Raw genomic sequence first — 21,824 nt, 5'->3', positions numbered from 1 at the left:
CCGCACATTACTTCCGCTTTATCATAATCTTTATTAATGACTGCATGATGGGCGGTCCTTTATTATCACGGCGGGTAATTCCATCTTTTCCTCGCAATTCTTGTTACATACCGATTTGTCCGAAGTAAAGATATTAGCATGATTGTGATTACACTATTATGTCATTAATAGAAATTGCTAAACATCAAGAATATTTTTATAAAACACAGAGATTATTCTGTGTTTTTGACGAGGAAATGTTTATTTTCAGTAAAGATTGCATGTCGCTTTATACCTATCGTCAATCTTATAGAAATTATAGATAATCGAACGAATAAATAAATAATTTATTTTTACGCACATGTAGTTTCTTAACATATAATATACCATTATAATAGACGGAAAGGACGATTTTGCTGAAATATCTAAAAATTTAGTTAAATGCAGATCTTCTAATAATTTTGTTTGGACCATCAAAATAATTATGGAAGACGCTTAAATTGGTTGCAGTTATTTTGATAGTCAAATAAAATTATTTTCAGCTAAATTTTTGTAGTTAAATTTTTAGACGCAAAATCATTCTTTGCATGAGACTATTCTTTTTAACTGAACTTTGTTTTTTTTTGTGTATGATTCATCCTTCATCCTCTTTTCCTTAACATGAAAAAAAGAGAAAAGATGGACCATATAAGAAGTTGAGCTAAAAAAAGAATAGAGACTAATAAACTTGGAAACTGTGCTCGTCTCATTATTTATTTAACTAACATTTAACTAACATTTTCGAAAGAGGAGTTTCGAGTTCACCTTGCCAATCAATATCCATGGTACGCGCGCTGACGAATCGATCACTTGATAACGGAAAAAAGAAAGTGAGAATAATTTAATTGACGATCAACGCAATGCTTAGCGTTCGTTTCGTTTCGTGACACACACACGTCACTCATTCAAATGAAAGACCTTCTCTCGAATCTCGTTTTGCGCGAGGCGCAAACAGGACAAATACATTGAACTTCGCGGTTGGACTGTTAAAAAAAAAAGTAATACCACGTGTGTTTTCACGTCGACCACAGGGACCTCGATGAAGAGATTGATGACAGGATGTTGCAAGCTCTTCACCGCAAATATGCATGACGATAGTAACAGACTTTATTGCTTTCGTTTCTCTCTTCCTCTTTCTTTCTCTCGGTTTCGACATTGCGTTATGTCCTATTTTTTATGAGTGTGCCTATGATGTGTGCATCACTTATTTACTTATTAGCTAAATCAGATTCGAGGGGACTGAAGAAAGCCATTTCCGAAAAAATAAAGACCTTATAATTTGACAGAGATGCGCCAAGAATTACGTGATCATGATATTTGCTGATTAGCTGGAGTGAAATTTATTTCCTTGTTTACGCCTAATGAACGATAAAGACAAAAGAGTTGATAAAGACAAAAGAGTTATTATATCATTCTATCTTTATTAGACGTAAAACAAGAATAGAATGCGATTTTTATTGCAGCCAATTGGCAACCATCATGACGTGACTTTTGGCACATTTCTATTATATTATAAGAGAGATTTGTTCATGTTGCTTAAAATTTAAAAAAATTTTTGAATTTGAAACAGATATAGATACGTATATTTGGACTTTGAAAAGAGAGAAAGTTCTATAAAATTAGCAGGACCAAATCAATAGAATCAAATCGGACTTATCGGAATTTTTAGTACTCATTTTGTATTAAATTGTATTATTAATGATAATTTTGTACGTGCTATTTCGGAAAAAACATGGCGATGCTAGCTTAATATTAAGCTGGCAAGATCAATTTAAAATAAAAGAAAAGAAGAAAAATAATATCAGAAATCAATACGATTGAATTTGTACTATTTCTTACTGCCAAAAACAATTCTATATTGTGTCATTTCCAAGAAAACAGTGGCGCTGCTAATTTAAGATTTAAGCTGGCAGGAAAATTTCAAAGTGAAATTTGAATGGACTGTACGATTAAAAAATTCGAGTTCCATTTTGAAATTTTCAGGATTGCAATGGGAATATGATATTTTTACAAAATTTTTTAATTGGTGAGTCAATGAAAAATATTGATAAAAATTGTAAACAAATGGAAAATGATTTATTTATATGAAAATAATAAATTAAAAATAATCCATCCATGGAATTTACGATCTTTAAAATCGATTTCTTGCATTTTTTTGTACGACTAATGGGTTTCGACAATATAATAATTTAAATGTTCGCATGAGCGATATTTTTTCATGAATTTTTGCAACTTACATGCGTTAATACACAAAAATCGATGTCACATTTTTTTCGCGAAACATGAAATCTCATATTTTTATCTAGAATATGTAGAATATGTTAGCAAATTAAAAAAAAATAAAATAAAATGACAATGTTTCAAAGGTGCCCGGTTTGACGTGGAATACCTCAAAGATTATAAGTATTATAATTACTTACAATCTAATGAGGTAAATAATAAAGGAATTTTAAATAATAAAGAAATAATAAATTATTTAAGGAGAAAACATGTAAAATATTAACTTATTTTCAATAGTATAAATTAGTAAATAGTAAATTAGTAAATAGTACAAACTCAATTGTGTTAATTTTTGCCCTTGTGTTGTTTTTTTATGATCCTGCCAACTTAAATCTTAAATTAGCAGCGCTACTGCTTTTCTTGGAAATGACATACATAATATACAATTATTCTTGACAGTACAAAATAGTATAAATTCAATTGTATTTATTTCTGATATTATTTTCTTTTTTTCTTTTATTTTGAATTGACCCAGCTTAATATTAAGCTAGCATTGCCACGATTTTTTTCGAAATGGCACGCGGTACAAAATTATCATTAATGGTACAGTTTAGTACAAAATAAGTACTAAAAATTCCGATAAGTCTCATTTAATTCTGCTGATTTAGTCCTGCTAGCTTTATAGAGCTGGAAGCTTTATAGAGCTGAAAGATGTAGAGTAGTAGAGCAAAAAGTACAAGCAACGCGAGTAGGATTTTTACCTAGAGGTAAGGGTTTTTATAAAGAAAGAAAAAGAAAAAAATTCTATTTTTTATTTCTCCGCGACAGATTTTTTGAATGGAAGGCAAGGTGTTCCTGTTTCGCGTCACGCTTCTTTTTCGCATATTTATGGAGCTAGTACATTCAAATGCGATTCGCGGACGTGAGTCGAATTCTGCGTAGGTATTACATAAATTTCGTGCATGAAAATCAGAACAAGTTTCACCAAATTCGCATTCGAGGAGTGTCGCGTTGCAGCGAGGGAAATTCGCGGACGCGAAGTCGAGTGACTTGTACGTTTCTAATATGAGTCGCGTGAACATGCATGTAATACGGCGGATTCATTTGTTCAACTGGTTAATCGACTTTCATTCTGATTACGATTTTCATCACGGAAAGCGTTTTTGTGCGCCCATTCAGTTCGAATATTTTGTTCCATTAAAAGTGATCTTCTCGTTTCATTCGCTTCTTAATTAAGCATAAGTTTCCAGCATTCCGTATTATTTAGGGGCTTTAGGGAGTTAGACACAATGAAAAGCACAGGCAATAGGAACAGAGAATAACGGATTTCAATCTACTGGAAATCGTGTATTACACCTACACTGTAATACATGATTTAGTCTGAGACACAATCGAAAAGCACAGGTAATAGAAACATGAAATAACAGCAGATTTCAATCTACCTGCAGAAATCATGTTACACACACACAGCATAATATACAATTTTTGACATGGCTTGACATCTGTATTTTCTGTTCCTATAAAAGAAATGAGTTTGCTAAAGTATTTAAAAATTCAGTTAAATATAAATCTGAAAATAAATTTGACATTTTATCCACCAGTTTGAGCATCCCACATATAATTATATTCGATTGTATAACAAAATTATTTTCAAATTTGTATATTGTTAAATTTTTTCCTGTTCTCCAAAACTTCATCTTTGCTAGCCAATGCAATCTGATTTAAATAATTATAATTTTATAATATTTATAATTTTATATTTATAATTTTAAAGAGCAGAATCAGATTTCCTCCAATATTTTTTAAGCAATTAAAAGATATTCTGCTAAAAGAATGATATGTTACTACACTATTCAAGCATATATAACACTGTTCCAACAAGAATGGAATCAGTATTTATATTCTTATTAATCAAAACAAATAGTATATTTCTCAAGTATTTACATTATTCTATCTGTAAATTCAAGAATATACGCTTGCTCGATCTCTTCACCTGAAACGTTGACTGCACGTTAAAAATAAATTTTTTTCCATCAGATTACGATCAGGCAGCATTTTATTTTTTATCGAATTTCACGGGCGCCGCAAGAGTTTCGGAAGACTATCCCGGCCGGGGGTGGTTCTCGCATTCTTGTTTGAACTCCGATGCAACCCTCGATGCACAGCACCAGCGAGGTCGCTCGGTCGTCTCCGTCAACTCTCGGCCACGACCGGCATGCGTCCGGCAACCAGCGCCGTGACCTGTCGGCAGACTACCAAAGCAGACCAAAGTTAAGTCAGACGCCGATAATCGGGAAACGATGTCACCGTCTTTGTTGTGCGCGTCGTCGTCGCCGTCGCCGTCGCTGCCGCCGCCGCCGCCGCCGCCGCCGCAGTCGCAGCCGCTGCCGACCATCGTCGCCTCCAACTGCAGGCCCGCAGTCGGTGTACTGGCCGTTTCCACCGTTTGTCGCGTCTTCGCGGCTAGCTCATAAACCATCCGTGTAAATTCACGCGCGGGACCATTTGTGCTGCTGCGCCTGATTGAAAGCGGCGGCGGTCGGACCGCCGCCGCCACTGTCGCTGACTGTCGCTGCCGCGCAGCGCGGCGTGGCGCGGCGCGGCGTCCTGACGCGTCCGTCGCACGTGCACGCGTCCTGACGCGTCCACGACAGCGAATATCCGTGAGAGACTGAGAGTATCGATTCGTTTGAGAAACGCAGAAGGAACATACAACATAAAGAGAGAAAGAGAAAGGCATCGCATATATACCCGCTCCGCATTTCGCGTGCGGTAGCGCGGCCGCTCTACGCGGCGTCGCGCGGCATCGTGTCGCGTCGCGTCACGTTGCGTTGCGTTGCGACGCGCGACGCCTCGGCGACACGCAATTTCACATTCGCGCCCATCGGCACTGTCGGCAGTAGACGAGACGGAAGAGAAGGAGGAGATCGGAGTAGGAGTATAGACAACGGCGACGGCGACGGTGGCGGCGGTCGCTCACCACACGCGCGTACCGAGGCCTAACGAACTCGTGTGCTCGTGTGTTGTAACAACGAGCGTCGACGCCGCGTCACGCGGCGGTGTGGCCGCGCGATAACGCACACGAGAGAGGGACGCATAGTGGCGGCCGGCGACGTCGTAACACGCAGCAACGTCACGTCCCCGATGGTGAGTCTGTCAATCGGTGTCGACGTCACGCGCGCGCCGTGCCGCGCCGCGCGTCACGCCGAGTAAACGCGCTCTCCGCTCCGCTTCTTTACGCTCGAAAATCGAGATGAACAGCGGCGATGACAAAGACGGCGATCATTTTGCTCAATTGAATTCTCGAAAAGGTCATGCGTAGACTTTCATTTCTTATTTCGCGAGGTCGTCGTCCTCTCTCTTTCTCCCACCTTCGTTACGAGTTGATTTCTGTTTTTTTTTTCATTTTTTATTTATTATTTTTTTGTCCCATTGTTTCTCCGCGCCACGAGCGCCTTGTTTATTTCGTAGCCTTGATATTTCCATTCGTTTTCTGTCTCCTTTCTCGAGGTATGCGAGCGCGACGAAAAACGAAAATCGTGACGCGATGCGGAGCACGCAGTACGAGAAATGATTCTATTCGTTCGAAAAATTCCTTCTTCGATAATGAAGATCTTATGCATTTCTTTACGCATTTAGAGTTTTCGATGACGTGGAAGTCACGCCTGTCCAGATCTCGTTGAAAATGAAATTTGCGGAGATCGAAGTTTATGTCGATAATCAGTCAATGATCTGTCGCGGTTCAATTTCCGTTAATTTCTAGATTAATCAGTAGACCGGTTGTGGCAAAAGAAGTAAAATGTGGATATCGAATTCGGATGATGGATTTTATGCTGATATTATGCAATCGGGTGTAATATCTTAATGGTATTATACGCGTTCATAAAATGGATTTATTTGATATCTGAGATTTCTTCTTGCAATCTAAATGTAGATTTTTTTGTATACATTTTTTTATTCATTGTCTGAGACATTTTGCAATCTACGTTCTTTGTTTTAGAACGCAGCATTCTTTTTTCCTCTCTTTCTATTTCCTGCGATTATTCCTCTTTTCTAAATTATTGATTATTCAAACCCTCTCTTACGCCAAATTATATTCTTCATCAAATTATAGTCTTCATTGTCATCCTCCTTCATCGACGCAAAATTCCCTAGATATTAATAGAATTCTCTGCACGGTTGAATTTTGATTTTGATTCACATTTTGTTATTCTTCAAAGATACTACTCAAGCCTTGGCTCGAAGTTAGTAATCGATCGGAATTCTCGGAGTTCTCATGCGACTTCTATATACCCGTCATTTGTAATATAACTATAACATTTACGTTGTAATCGTTTACGTTGTAATTAGATCAGTGATTTCAAGAGCGCAGGTGTTCTTCACGAAATATGCTAGCTTGATAATTAATTTTTTAACTAAAAATAAAATTAACAATTGCCTTTGCATTACTTACAAGGATCCAATATATTCTGAAAAGTTAAGTTAAGAGAATTATTGTATTAAAGATTTTTTTAATATTATATAAATATATGTTTTTAGTATTATGTAAATATGTATGTTTTTAAAAGTATTATATAAATATAAGATTTCAGAGATTTAACAAATTTTCTTTTATTTTCGAGTCACAGTTTCAATCTATATGCTCGGATCTAAACGCTCCTTTCCTTAATTAATAAAAGTCGAGAGACAAGTTAAGTTTAATATACGTACGTCATATCTATGCCGTTTTGGAATACTGCCAACTTAATAATTAATAATGCAGGCAACATTAATTATCAGCAATATTAATAGCAACATTAATAATAATTTACATTGCTATGTTAAATCGATTTCTCAACAAAATATTTAAGTCTCCAAATCGGAAAAATACAAAAAAATTTTTTAATAAGTCAGGGAAAATCATTAAATCTGGAAATTAGGGAAGAGTTTTTTATGGAATATTAGTATGAAAAATTTGTGATAATCCCGGATCTGTATCTAATTTTTTAGATCTATAGCTAATTTTTTAGATATTTTAGCAAATCATTCTTTCATCTTCCGTATAAAATTATTAATTAAGCTAAGAATATGATTTTGGCTGTTTAATGATGAGGAAACGTCTTTCTTTTTTAAAAAAAAGCTTGTAAAATTTATTGATCTCTCTGCGTAACAAATCGATTCGAGATTAAGCAAAACATCAGTAATAGATATATAAAGAACAGCTCAAGAAAAATAGTTCCAGGTAGATAATGTTTCTCGAAGCCCCTTCTCTTGTCGATGTCATCATACTAGTCGTCGAAATCAAGGGCAAAGTCGTATGTCGATATGTGATTGAGAAATCATAAAGGAAACCTTCTCCGATCCATTTTTAAGCATCGATCAGAAATCTGTCTTGTGGGCGCGATTGCTTGATTACTTACTGTACAAGAATTGAATTACGTCAGTATAATACATGTCGAGATTGAACAGAGTTGAATGCACGAGATACTTTTGGCGTGTCGCCTAGTCGAAATTGATCAATTTCCCGAGTTGTTACGGAGTAACCCAGACATTGTGTCACCGTTAAATGACACTCGACTTGTCGGAATACTTGTCAGTGTTTCAAATGTGAATGCGATTATGTAAAATTATATGAATAAATGTTCCCGTAATAACATTCGAAAATTGCAAAGCGAAAATAAATACTTGGAAATTTAAAAGCGAATCAATTGACATCCGCTATATCTGGATTTTATCATTAGCGTTAACCTATGTAATCAGGAATTATTTTCCATTTATAATAAATCGACAAGTAAATTGGATCATGAAATAACGTGGATAAATTAAAATGATTTTTTTAATTCGTCACATAAATTAATTAGTATGTTTATAGCCTTCTTTATTTTATTGGTGTTCGTTTGAATCAATATAGTTTAGGCCGCTTTCCTTATAGAGAACACACTTGACGTCATTCGATCCTTCTTAGCATTCAATGAATAACAAAGATAGAACAGAACTTGTGTCAATTGTGTCGACTAAAAGGAAAGTAATCTTAATTTTAATCTTGGTTCCACTAACTTCATCTTTTTCTGATTCTAAAAATTAGACAAAGCATGAAGAGCAAGTTAAATCGAGATTAAAGTTAATCTACATTAGTAGAAAAGTACATAAGATATAAATTTAAAAAAATTCTAAAGACGTAGTTGTACACGTTGCTTAATGTTTTGCAGAGATCGCGTGACAAGTCGAGAATGTTGTTTGTCGTGTTCGTCTGCTTTTATGCGACTCATGTAACTTGCTAAAATTCTTATCTTGACTTGTTTTCTCAACAATTGTACGTAAATATGTAAAGGATGCGTTTACGAAAAATTTAATCGATAAAACTAGCTATGTTCGGGAAATATACTCCCACGCCGGTGACGGCGATCAATAACATTCTCGGCGTTCTTTATGCTCCATTTTTCCGAGATTGGACCTTTTATTATCTCAAGTAAGTTTCCTTGTCCCTCGTTTAGTCACGCCATCGATCGACTCATGAAGATGTGGATGATAATAATAAAGACATCGAGACGTCAAAGATGAAAAATCGATTTCTCTGGATTATATTTTGATGACATATCATAATTATTTGCCTGTCAACTGTTATCATCTGTAATTGAGGTTGAAGTTCTTTTGCGACTTTATCTTTCATGACAGGCTATCCGTGAATAAAATCTACTTCATAGAAAGATGATACAACTAATATAGTTATTTACAAGAGTAACGTTATTATATAAAGTTATGAAAATTCCATTTCCGTTCCGTAAAAGATTTTGATGTAGATTTCTGTTTCACGCGGAAGGATCGAGGATTGATTGAAGATTCGGCATGCAATGCCGATTATATCGATTCAATAAGGACGACACTATTATTATCCGATCGAATTCCATATATTCGTAGAATATTACTTGCTACTGTGACATTATATCATCTCGTTGTAGTTGAGTATGTGAGTGTCAGGGTCGAACTTGACATCACGGTGAGCTAAAGACAGTAAAGAAAAAAGTACGTTCTTCAATAATTAATAGCGAAGGTTACTAAAAGACATACAAAAGTTTTGGATATTTATTTTAATAATTAATTATTTGTTCTCATCTTCATGATTATGCCTGATATTGCTGAAACTATTCTCTTTAGGCACGTAATAGATTTAGAAAATTGTTTTAATATTTTTAACTTGTAACTGAAACATATGAGTCCTGGTAACTCTGAGACTTTTCATAATTTTTAAATTTAATTTATTAAATATTATAATTATTTGCCATAACTTTGTTTCTTATTTTTCACAATTTTAAACTTAAAAAATTCTTTAAAAAATAAAATTGATAACAAAAACTCTAGTAGATCCTAAGAATCTGTATCATTTCCTTATTTAAGAAATGACAATTTTAAAAAATGTAATTTTCGGATTATTATTATTATTATCAGTTTTGATGATCAAAGTTTAAAAACGAAAAAAGTTTTTATTTTTAATTTAATTATTTCATCTGATCTGATAAATCTAAACTCTTGATGATATTTCGAGTTATGTTATTTTTTTATGAATTATCTTGATTTTTTTTATAATTTTAAGATATTAAAGTAATCGTCAACGACGAAAGAATTTTTTAAGGCTTGTAAAATGAAAATGACAAAATGACATTTGATCATGTTTTTAAGAGTATATTATTTTTATTGTTTAATTAGTCATTAATTAAAAAAATTTTTCTTTTTTGAAAAACTTAATTTTTTATAGTATTATTTTTAAAATTAGGGAATGATATGTTTTTTTAATGTAAAAAAAAGTGTATATTCCTGTTCCGAATTCATTATTCACGTTTTTCACTTCCAATTCTCTATAATTATGTCTAATATTGTATGTACCTTGAAAGTCTTCCCTTTGGGCATCATATCGTATTGAATTTTGAAGCGAAATAAAGTTACGAGAAATTCTTATTAGCCCACTTCAAATACTTGCATCTGCCAATTAAAGTTGTGCAATTTTAGATATATTACGCCAGAGACGCTTGCCACGTCAGTGACTACGTCATTTACGCGGACGTAACGATGCTGTATTAACGATTGTAGACGATGATTTTATTTTTCGCCCACGCACTACGATCCCAATTAGTATCTTTATTGCTGTTGCGCAATTTTACATATGCAACTCGTAAATAAAGGGCTGATTTGCCAATTATCTATACCGCTCTCTTTGCAGTGACGGCACTTTAGGAACTTTGCTCTCTCGCTGCGATGAAAATACATATATCACCCACCTGACCTGCTAAAAATAGCGCGAGTATCCGCGTTTTCTCCATTTTTTTGTTTAAATAAAGAACAATTATTTTATAAATGCTGATAAATGAAGAAGAAATAAAATTACAGAGAAATATGAATGTTACGAGAGCTTCCGTGTATGATCGACGATAAAATACATCTAAAGCTAATTATAAAATATTTTTTCTCAAGAGATGTCATAATGTTAATCCATCATTAACTATGTTGAATAGAAATGACATCAGAAAAGGAACGAGGAGCTCAAGAATATTAATTTTTAACTTGTAAATAATTAATTATAAGCGCAACGTGGAAAGAAATGCATTTATTCCAAAAAAAAAATTGTTTGATTTTGTTTTCGTTTACGTCGCCTTTGACGTCCGATATATAGTTATCGAGTGACGTGTTAGATCTTAATATTTCTAAAAGACGATCCTCTGTCCCTGATCGAAAGCGGATCTCAATTTGGTCCTGGACATCGTCGAATAAATGACGTGCAATATCGAGGTTGCTGCACACAATGACGTGCAATCCTTCTAGCTGAATTCTAGTTGATCAACAGATTGCTTTATTTCTAATAAAGCAATCTAATAAGTTTTTGCGATACGCACATCTCCTGATCTTTTCTACACAAAAATAATCATTTTGCTGAAGTATTAAAAAATTTTGTTATATATAATTACAGATTTGAAAATAATTTTATTGGACCATCAAGATAATTACGTAGGAATCTCAAGCATGATGATCTCAATGCTGTAAAAAATTTTAATATTCTAATAACCAGTTCTTACATAATTATTTTGATGGTGCAAAATTATTTTTAGATCTGTATTTAGATAAATTTTTAGATATTTCAGCAAAACCATTCTTTTCAGTTGTGGATATCATTGGAGCATTTGTGAAGACTAGTATGATCTAAATTTCCTCTGATTTCAAATAATGTGGTAAAAATAAAATTTACCTTAAAGATATTCGGAGAAAAATTTCAGATATTTGAAAATTTTCAAGCAAATTTTCCAAGGCCGTATCTTTTACAAATAGAAAAGAGCGCGTTCCCTTTAATTTTTTTATTTTATCGACGGAAACAATAAAATTATATTTATTTATACAATATTTCCTCATGTTTTGCATTTATTAACTTATTAAAATATTATTTAGAATAAATTTGTAATAATTTATTTTTTGTGGAACACAAAAAACACTCTTTAGAACTATTAATGTTTTTTTTTCTTGAAATTTAAAGTTCAGATTAATTTTGGCATAAGTATTCATATAGAAATCTGCATAATCATGTAAGATATATATTGAAGTGGTGAAGCGAAACCTCGTATAAATATCTTTGTGTGTGTTGCTGTATTTATAATTTTAAATAACGGAAGTATTATCGCGTCTCTAGTTATATAAGCAAAGTTTGTTATTTATAATGTCGAAGCGGAACGTTGATTTATGTTAGATATTTTTCCTTGTGATGTGCGTCTTCTAGTTTTCCTTTATTCGTCTGTTTTATTGAATATAAGCGAATGCATGTTTGTATTTTTGATTCTTTGGTTAATACACGTTTTAATCTGTAGAAATGTGTATCTTGTATTAAGATATGAATTTTTTTTGCGCAAAATATATTCAAGATTATTTTTTGCCTTCACCACATTCTTTTCCAATATTTTAAAAATACACGGAAGTAAAAGTTGTTTTAGAATATCTAAAAATTTAGATAGACACAGATCTGCAAATAATTTAATAGGACTATAAAAAAACATTATGTAAGACACTCGAGTTTAACGAATAATGCCTAAAAAAATTTTAATATTCTAGTACCTAATTATTTTGGACTAAAATTATTTTTAGATTTGTATCTAACTAAATTTTTTAATACTTCAAAACTATTCTTTTTATATATGACATTTATCTCAGGGATATCATAGAATTGTGTTTTTGACAGGTTATTGATCGCTCTATACGAAAAGAATGGTTTTACTGAAAATCATATCTATATCTAAAAAAATTTAGATATAGATATGAATCTAAAAATAATTTTGTTCTATCTAAAAATAATTATGTAGGACGTTCAAACTTGTTGTTGGAATGTCAAAACTTTTTGCAATAGTGCTCATCATGTTTGAGATCTTATGTAATTATTTTGATTGCTCAACAACATGTTTTTTAAATCTGTATTTCTCTAGCTAAATTTGTGAATACTTCAGAAAAACTTCCTACATACTCCTATTATTTAACAGATACAAAATTAAAATTAAAGAAAAAAAAACATTAGAAAATTGATTTAAAAAATTTCTTCGTAGAATTTGTAACAAAATACAATGCCAATTTTGTTCTAATTGAACATATATAACAGGGCTCTCGAAATAATAATCTTTTTTATTTATATAATTGTTTCTTCACGATGGGGAAAACTTTTATGGTTTCAAACGTTTAGAAAAATTTTCAAGTTGAGACGTCGGAAAATTTCTTTGAGGAAATTCGCTAGAAACAAAGATCGAAGAAGTGATTATCTTATCGTTCGTTGCCTTCTAGAGTTGTCAAGTCGTTATCTTGATGAACTTATTTAGCTCTTTTGTTTATGTTATTCAATTTTTTTTTCTGTCACGGATTTCCGGGATTGCGTCTGCGGCATTTCCAGGTTCGACATTGTAAACAGTTTTATCATGTGCAACCGGGAGCTTTGGGTAGATGTATGAATCATGAATGAATATAAAGCACCTACGCGATTATGTATACGTGCCGCGCTATATTCTCTCAACATGTGTTGTTTTACGATATTATCTTCCAAGGTTGGACGCGCAGTTTACGAAAATGCATTCCACGTTTTCGCAGGATTAAATCTGCGACGTGAAGATATGAAGATATGATCACATACATATGTGTATGTGAACTTTAAAAACGAAGTCCGAAAAATCTAATCCCTTTCGAATATTTACATCATGATTCGGGCAAAATATCATTCTCCTTTGTTTTTCAATAAATTTAATTAAATGTATTTAATTAATAATTAAAGAAATATTTATATAGCGTGTGTTTTTTTATATATAAATATATCTGTGAAAACATTCTATTCTTCATAATAAAACCGCTTAATTTCTCTGATTCTACGATGATTTGCATTTAATTGCGATTTATTCGTTATTTTCGTAATTCATTGGCTATCGTCATAGTCTATTATTTCATAGTCTATTATTTTGTATAGTCTATCATTAAAATATCATTTTCTGCAATAGTATTAAATATGAATACATTAAGTTCATGGATACACTGATGTAAGATCTTGATTTTGTCTATCTTGTATTACAATTTGTATTAGTAAATTCATTGCAATCTATTCGTGATATATTATATAATCACTTTTGTAGATTATTGATGGCAGCAGAAAGAATGACAAAAAATTCGATTACCTACATCGATTAAAATTATTTTATACAATTAATAAAAACTCTTAGTCTCATCTGAATAGTTATAGTATTATTTGTATATTTATTAATTTTAGTTATAGTATTATTGTATATTTATTAATTTGCTTCATTTTGGAGTTCTTTGTGGCGAATATATTTAAATATATTCTATAAATATTCTGTTTCTATTATATGTATATTTATTTTATACATCGAATTATTAATCTTTAATTTATTTTTTAAAAAGTATTTTTATATTTTTGATCAGATGACCTTCAGAAACAAGCCTTTGTTGTCTTCAAAAAAATTCGCATAGTTGAAATTGCATCGTTGAAGTTGCAGTGGCTCGTGATTTCCGGGATGTACCTTTTGTTCTCGCATAGAAAAGAACGGACAAAGAATTTTCCCACAGGTATACGTATCTTGGCACATTTGCAAGCCGAACTCGCGACGCTGCTTTGTCTGATTCGTCCAGGTTTCCGACATCGTGTAGATTTTCAATGATAGGAGTAGTTTGTAATATGATGAAAACGATTAGGTGAAGCTGCGCAAAGTACTGCCCGACGACGGCGGCGGCAGTTCCTCGCGGCAGCGACTGTTCCTCGCCGCGGCGGCAGATTGCCTTGCTACTTCCGGCTATGCGTCGCGCAAGGGATATCGAAGGAAGCTTACACATGCAAAAGGTATCATTTATTGATCTCGTGCTCGTAACATATCAACTAATCCAGTCAAACGATCTGAATTAACCCAACTAATTTGACTAATTTTTCTTGGCTTTCGCGAGTTATTTTTCGACGTAGAACACTGCGGAAACGATTTACCTTGGAGACTGACTAATTGAATTGGTAGCGTGATTTAACTCGGGAATAGTCACTGGTGTTTTCGTTCGTATTTTTTATCTAAACGATCTCATCGGGAGTATTTTTATATTCCAATTAGAATGATTATTATTAATAATATATTGTATATTATTGATTGTTTTCCTATTTATTTGTATTTAATTTTTTTATTAGTATTCGAGAACATTATGGATTTAATCACAATTTTCTGAAAAAAGTAAATAGAAATTTAATTAAATTAATCATTAAATGGAGCACATGAAATAGTATTATGAGTAGTATATATTTATTTTAAAAATAATATATTTATTTTAAAAAATAAAGATTTTAAATAATATAACGCTTTTTTTGCGAGTTTTTGATAGAATTGCCTATTTAGAGATCATAAAGAATAATTATTAAAAAAGAAAGAGAAGAGAGTGTTAAAAAATATCTGAAACAATATTTAATAATTCGTATTTTTTCGTCGCTGGGAGTAAAAACGTTCCAGATGACTATTCCCAGGTGACTATTAAAAATGTATTACACTCATTTTACAAATGCGTTAATATTGATACTTTAAATAAACTATATACACATAAAAATGTTGTGTCTATAATATTCTATTTTTATTGAATAATACGTTTTATAGTTTATTTATTTTATTTGTTATTTTTTTTTATTACTATAATTTAAAAAATTTATAAAAATTTTAGTCTTTATATAAAAACTTTAAGTATTTAAAATGATTTGTATAAAATTTTATTGCGATGCAGAGATTATTCTGTAAATGAACAAATAAATAAATTTTATTTATTTACAGACTAATCTATGCCTCGCAATAAAACTTTACATAAATCATCTTAAATCTAATATCTAAAACTTACAAAAAAATTGAGATTTTTGTTATTATTTTATAATACATTTTCATGCATTTCCATTTTGAAGCATAGATAAAAATAGTATTACTTTTTATTGAAATAATTTTTAATCTAGATTTTGAACCGTCGTTAAATTTTTTAAATTATTTTTAAATGAGATGTAGAACAATTTGTATTCATTATTTTGAAAGCATGAATAATCATTATTAAGAAGCGACATTAAACGAGACGCAATACGCCCAGTAAGCTGCCAACTATATATGTATCAACGAATACGTCTGGTATACAAACACGATGTGTTTAATTATTTGGAAATGGTATACAAATAAGCTGGATATTAACGCATGATACATTCGTGTTGGAATTATCTTCCGCAACACGCTCGGTGTTTGTGCCAACATAATAATAATCTTTGTGGAGCAAATTAAAATAGCGAAAACGAGATATGGTGAGTTTTGAGATAAAACGAAAGCCTGCGATGACGGTTTTATCGATTTTCATCCGCGATGTGATATATCTACGTTATTTACTTCGCGAAATTTCTGTTTCGTCATGCGCATTCTCAAAGACGTACTGTATATGTTTTAATCACAATCGCTGTATCTAGCCGAGTTGTAGCGCGTTCTCCCAACCAATTAACTTGATCTTCGTGAATTGGCTACATTTTCGTATCGATCAGTAATTTCGCAAAGCTCATTTTGCTTCAACTTATCGTTATATAATATATCGCCTTTATTATTCAAAATACGTCACAAACAGCATGCTAAAGTAATGGGTGAAGATAAGAGTGAACTAAAATGCATGTTGCAGCTCGAGAAAAGCGGTTAACAAAGTTGTTAATTCGCTTGTATAGTCGTCACATTTTTCGCAAATGTGGCAAGCAAGTTTTATTTAAATTCTCTTCGCAATTTGTGGTTACCAGCACGGAAAGATTTTGCACTGGAAAACGTACTTGAATCGCCTGTACCGAAATATTCCGCATATCAATTACGCATATAAATTACGTGCTTAAGGTATATTAAAGTATGTATTTTATTATGTATCACATATATAATATGAAAATTAATGCAACTATAATTCTGTACTGTTCGAAATGTTTTTATTTAAACAGGAGCTGATGATGAGTCTATTGGAATCACTCAATTATAAAATCTCTTCTAAAATTAAATGATTCAATTTTTTTTATCTTATATCTATAAATGTGGATTGTTTTTATTAACATATACTTATTCATTCCTTTTTATACGAATCACATGCCATTTTGGATTCTTGAAATTAATTAGATTCTTTTAGTTAGCACACAATGATTGCTAAAAATTTCCGATCAATTAATAATCAATTTTATTGGATTTCTTAAATAAAGAATTTTTATAAAGGATTTAATATACAATAAGTATTTAATATATTCTAGTATTTAAAATATTGTGTTTTTAAGTTGTTTATTATATATTAAGAATTTAATGTTTACTTACAAATTGAAAAACAGATTGACGTAACATTATCGCAAAATTATATGTTGGCCGGAAATTTTTAACACTGTAAATGAATTTTACAGACTCAGCATTAGTAACGATGGTACAGATTTTGGCGTTAGCTAAGGTTAAGACAAAAAATACAAAAGATACATCAATACTTATATCTTTAAATACATATAGTATCTCAGAATTATTACTTTTTCCTTCATTTAAAAACCTTCGATGGATTTGAAAATAATTGTTCGAAATATTAATAATTGTTCCTATCATATAAACTTACAAATATCTTTAATTTTTCAAATATCTTTAAATATCAAGCTCCTAAAGCGCGTTAACAAACATTTTATTCTCCAATTAATTTCGAATAAATTTCAGCAAAATCCTCATGGCAAAATTTATCAAAAGTTTTACTATTGAAAAAAAATGATAAAACAGAGATGATGTTTGATCAAATTTCCGACATTAAAAAAAAAATCGTTTCTGAGGTAATTGACGTTCATGGACGAGAATAATCGTACGTATTTTCTTGTCAGCTATAGTTATATGCAAGTAAGATTAGACGCCGACGGTGTCTCGGACTCTTCCTCTGTTGATTTTTTTTTCGAGGCGGCAGTTTCGCGCAACGTACGTCACGATCTTCGTGAGCCACAGTCGATGATGATTATCGCGAATATTACATGATTCCGGAATTTTATAGATATGGAATACGAATCGTACAAACCTCTCGAAGCAGCTGATAATGTTTTCGATGGCTTTTCGCAATCGCCGCGCCGCGCCGGTTTACGAAGAAGGTGACACTTTAGATTAGTTGTTCGTCGTCTCGGCTGTATATACATAGACTCGTCACTCTTTAGCAAAGAAATCTTTCAGATCGTCGGTGAGGCATCTATGGAAGTGAGTGCTCGTGGAGAATCAATTCGCAACCCGGCGAAATGAGGAGTCTCGCGACGCAGTCACATTCGCCGATATCGATTTTTTCATAAAAGCTACCTTTTTATTTAACATAGAGAATTTAAATATGTTATTCGGTCTTGATATAATTTCGATATTGCTGAAATTTATCTTGTATTTTTTATATTTTTTGGAGTGGAATCTCACTATAAAGAGTGAAAATTGAGCCAGTATTGAAAAAGCGTCAATTTTTATTCAATTTTCACTACGAATGCATTGAATCATTTGATTGACTCATCGGAAAAAAATTTTAGGAATGGACCAATCAGAGAATGCTTCAAAATATTTGTAGTGTCATGTTGACCATATCCTAGTATGTATGTATTTGTACAGCGCAGGTTATAAAAGTCATTCGTGAAAACGGAATTAATATCGGGAATATTCTCCCTCGAAGCAACGAGGAGATAAATTGTTAGTTTCGTGATAAACATTGTAACTACAATTGGCGTCTAACGAGTATATGTTTTAATCATTTTAATACCGAGTTAAAGCATAGAGATGCTGCAATGTATCTCTCATTATTCAGTATGTACAATATGCATAAAAAGGCTTCTATTTTCGAATTGCGCAATACTGTGTTCTCTTACGATCGATTTCGCGTGTACTTGTGCCATAAAGTGCGAAATATAATTAAAATTCCACGATGTAATTATCAAGTTAAACTATTGTCGTGACATAGATATGAACTGTATATATAATACAATACAACAAAAAATGTGTGATGTTAAATTAGATGTGGCGCTTTCAGTGCGCATATATCATGTTTGCTCATAGCTTTTACTGAAATAATAATTTATATAATTATTGAAGATATAAGTTGTAGTGCTCGTAAAAGTGATCTTTGTATTCTTATAGGTTTTATAAACCTCCTATAGTTTTTATTATAGCTCCAAAGCTAACAGTGAGTCGATTAAACACATTCAATTATATTTTTTATGTTGCATCTGCAAATTTGAATTATTGTTATTAAAATAAACTTAGTATGTACATGCGCACATTCGAGTTACGTTTTGGCTTATTGAAATACTTTTCAATACCTAATATAAATTAAATGGGTTTCATAGACTCAGTGTCAGTAATTGTGTTACAGATTTTGACATCTCCAGAGAGTTAATTATTCGAAAGCTAAAATTTGTTCGATACGATTGATAATGAGATCATAATAATCAAGCCCTATAATTAACTAAGAAATTATATATCTTTAATTAATTGCATGCCTTTATATTTCAACGTAGATATGTTTATAATCCTATGTATCAGGAAATATATAGTCGAATGCTTGTGCTATATCTATTGCTATAAATTTCAGCTGTCTTTAGCATCATATTTCAAAGCTTTTCGAACCGTAAGCTGCTATATTCTGCGAAATTTAATTAATAATTCTAGGTCATTGAAACTTAATTAGCAACCTTATTAATTCTTTATCCGCAACATTGATACATGAAATCGTTAGCTATCCTGCTTCTTTCTTTTCGTTTTTATTGAATGTTATTTATGATTTCTTAATTAGATAAGATACCGATTAAATATATCACGAATATTTTTATCTTCTTTCAATTAAAGTACAACTACATATTAATGAAGAGACAAATAACAGTATTAAAAATTAAGTTAATTACAATTCTAATCACGTTTATCTAAGTTACGTGAGACAACAGATTGAATAGAATGTAAAGAACTCCGCAATAATTATATGGAAAATTAAATCCCGATAAAATGAATTAGTTTTCAAATATGACGTAGCTTATAATGTGATGAACAAAAGATATCCTAGACATGAGAAAAGATATCTTATAACATGTTTTATTCACTATAACATTAGATTATATGAAAATTGATTCATTTAATCAGGATCCGATTTTCCATATAATTAATGCAGAGTCCTTTTGTATTAAGATATAATCGATCAAATGAAGTTTTATCGAAGATTTCGAATATTAACAGAATTATTTTGCTAAATCAAAGAATTGCGGAGTGCACATTTGAAATGCGCGAATTATGGAGCGTCGAGCACAAACACAGGATTTGGCGTATCTTTACAGTACTGAGAATGCTGACGCCGAGAAGAGCGGAGGTAGGCCCCGAGGAAATCGGGGACGGGCCTGGTGACAAGGGTACGAGCAGTGCGACGAGCGGCTCGGTCACACCAGGCGGTTCCTACGAGAACGGCGACAACTCGAAGGAGTTTCTGTCGACCGGAAGAACCGGGAGAAGGAATGCGTTACCGAATATCCTTGGTCGACACGCCGAGACTGGCCTTTCTGATTTATCGGATCGTTTCGAGGAACTGTCCACTCACACAGGTATCAAGTTAACTATATTCTTTTATCATTCATGGCCTCGAACAGAGGAATTGTAAATAATAAGAAGCAGACAAAGAAAATATTTTTTGCTTTGTCTTGTGTCTGGCTCGGGCATGCACTATCTACTGATTTATTGCACAAAAAGAATAATCTAAAAATAATTTTATTTAACCATCAAAATAATTATGTAAGAAACTCCAATAAGTATGATGATCAATATCGTAAAATAGTTTGATATTTCAGCAACTAGTTTGAATATTTTAAATAATTATTTTAGTTTAACAAAATTATATTCAAATCTGTATCTATACAAGAAATAAACGCTGAAGTGCCTAAAAATGTAGCTACATATAAACAAATAATTTTATTAGGCTGAAGCATAATAAGCAATGCTGTAAAAAAGGTTAACATGCTGACAATCACCTTGAACGTTCTACGTAATTATTTTGAACTAACAAAATTATTTTTAGATCTGCATCCAATTAAATTTTTGATACTTTAATAAAAACGTTTCTTTCCGCATGTAGATAAAAATTTTTTAGATATTTCAGCAAAAACCAGTTTTTGCAAGCAGAGTATAGAATAAAGCTTGGCGTTTTTTATTCTGGAAAAAGAAATGTTATTTTTTGCTCTTTTCGGTGTTATAGTTTTAATGCCCATGTAATGTTATGAAAGGGAATTTGGGATTGCTTAAAGCCTCATGTTGCAGATCATTCTACCAAAAGCGGGCAGGATCCGAATATACCAAGCACCTCGAAACAACACGGCTGACATGCCCGTGAGGCTTCGTAGCGGATCTTGCTGTCGCGACACACTGAGCCTTCCCATCACCGATGATGATGACAATGAGGATACAATGGAAGCATGTATCGTTTCTGTGAACAAAATCCTCGAACACTCTTTAATTCACTTATTAACTGTTACTAACGCGATAGAATATATCGATAGTACGACTGACACGCATAAACGACGAATCGATGTTTTGTCATGTCTGCTAGGGAATGGTAGAAAATAAAAATACGGGAAACAGACAGAATTTGGACTCAAAGCGAACTGAAGGAAAATTGAAGGTTTTTTCAATTCAAGAAATCATAAAATTATAAATTGTAAGATTTGCTCTCAACTTTGTAGGTATATCTTACAAATTATGGATCTAACTTGTTTGTATGTACAATGAATTTTTCGAATAGCTCTCAAAGGAAACCAATGATTTTTTGCCGTTAAAGTAAAATCGCGACTTGAGAACAGAAATATCAGCAGGATTAGTTTTGCTAGAAAAAAGTCCAGTAGCGTGAAATGTTGGAATCATGCACGTTTCAGATTGAAAATGAGATATGCTTTAACTAATTATCAGTGAAAAACGAAAGCAGATAAATAAATGCCGAATTTATAAATTGTAATTTTATTTCTTTTTCTTTTATTATTATTTACTTATGATGTATTGTTACTTATTATTGAAATATGAATCAAAAAGTTAAATTTGACAAGTGTTTTTTAGCATTTT

The 21,824-nt window shown here is 32.2% G+C and overlaps 1 protein-coding gene across 1 annotated transcript; it reads left to right on the top strand.

Moving 5' to 3' along the window:
* Positions 1-14,252: 14,252 nt before the first annotated feature.
* On the top strand, positions 14,253-21,091 carry LOC105618402. The gene is made up of 4 exons (XM_012199944.1): positions 14,253-14,381; positions 14,431-14,575; positions 20,060-20,320; positions 21,030-21,091. Exons 1-4 carry the CDS (start codon positions 14,253-14,255, stop codon positions 21,089-21,091), a joined length of 597 nt encoding a protein of 198 aa, XP_012055334.1.
* The last annotated feature ends 733 nt before the right edge of the window (positions 21,092-21,824 follow it).

This window comes from Atta cephalotes (genome assembly GCF_000143395.1).
Source record: "Atta cephalotes unplaced genomic scaffold scaffold00016, whole genome shotgun sequence".
NCBI lineage: Eukaryota > Metazoa > Arthropoda > Insecta > Hymenoptera > Formicidae > Atta > Atta cephalotes.
The sequence above is the reverse complement of the archived record's forward strand: the minus strand, read 5'-3'. Positions and strand labels throughout refer to the sequence as shown.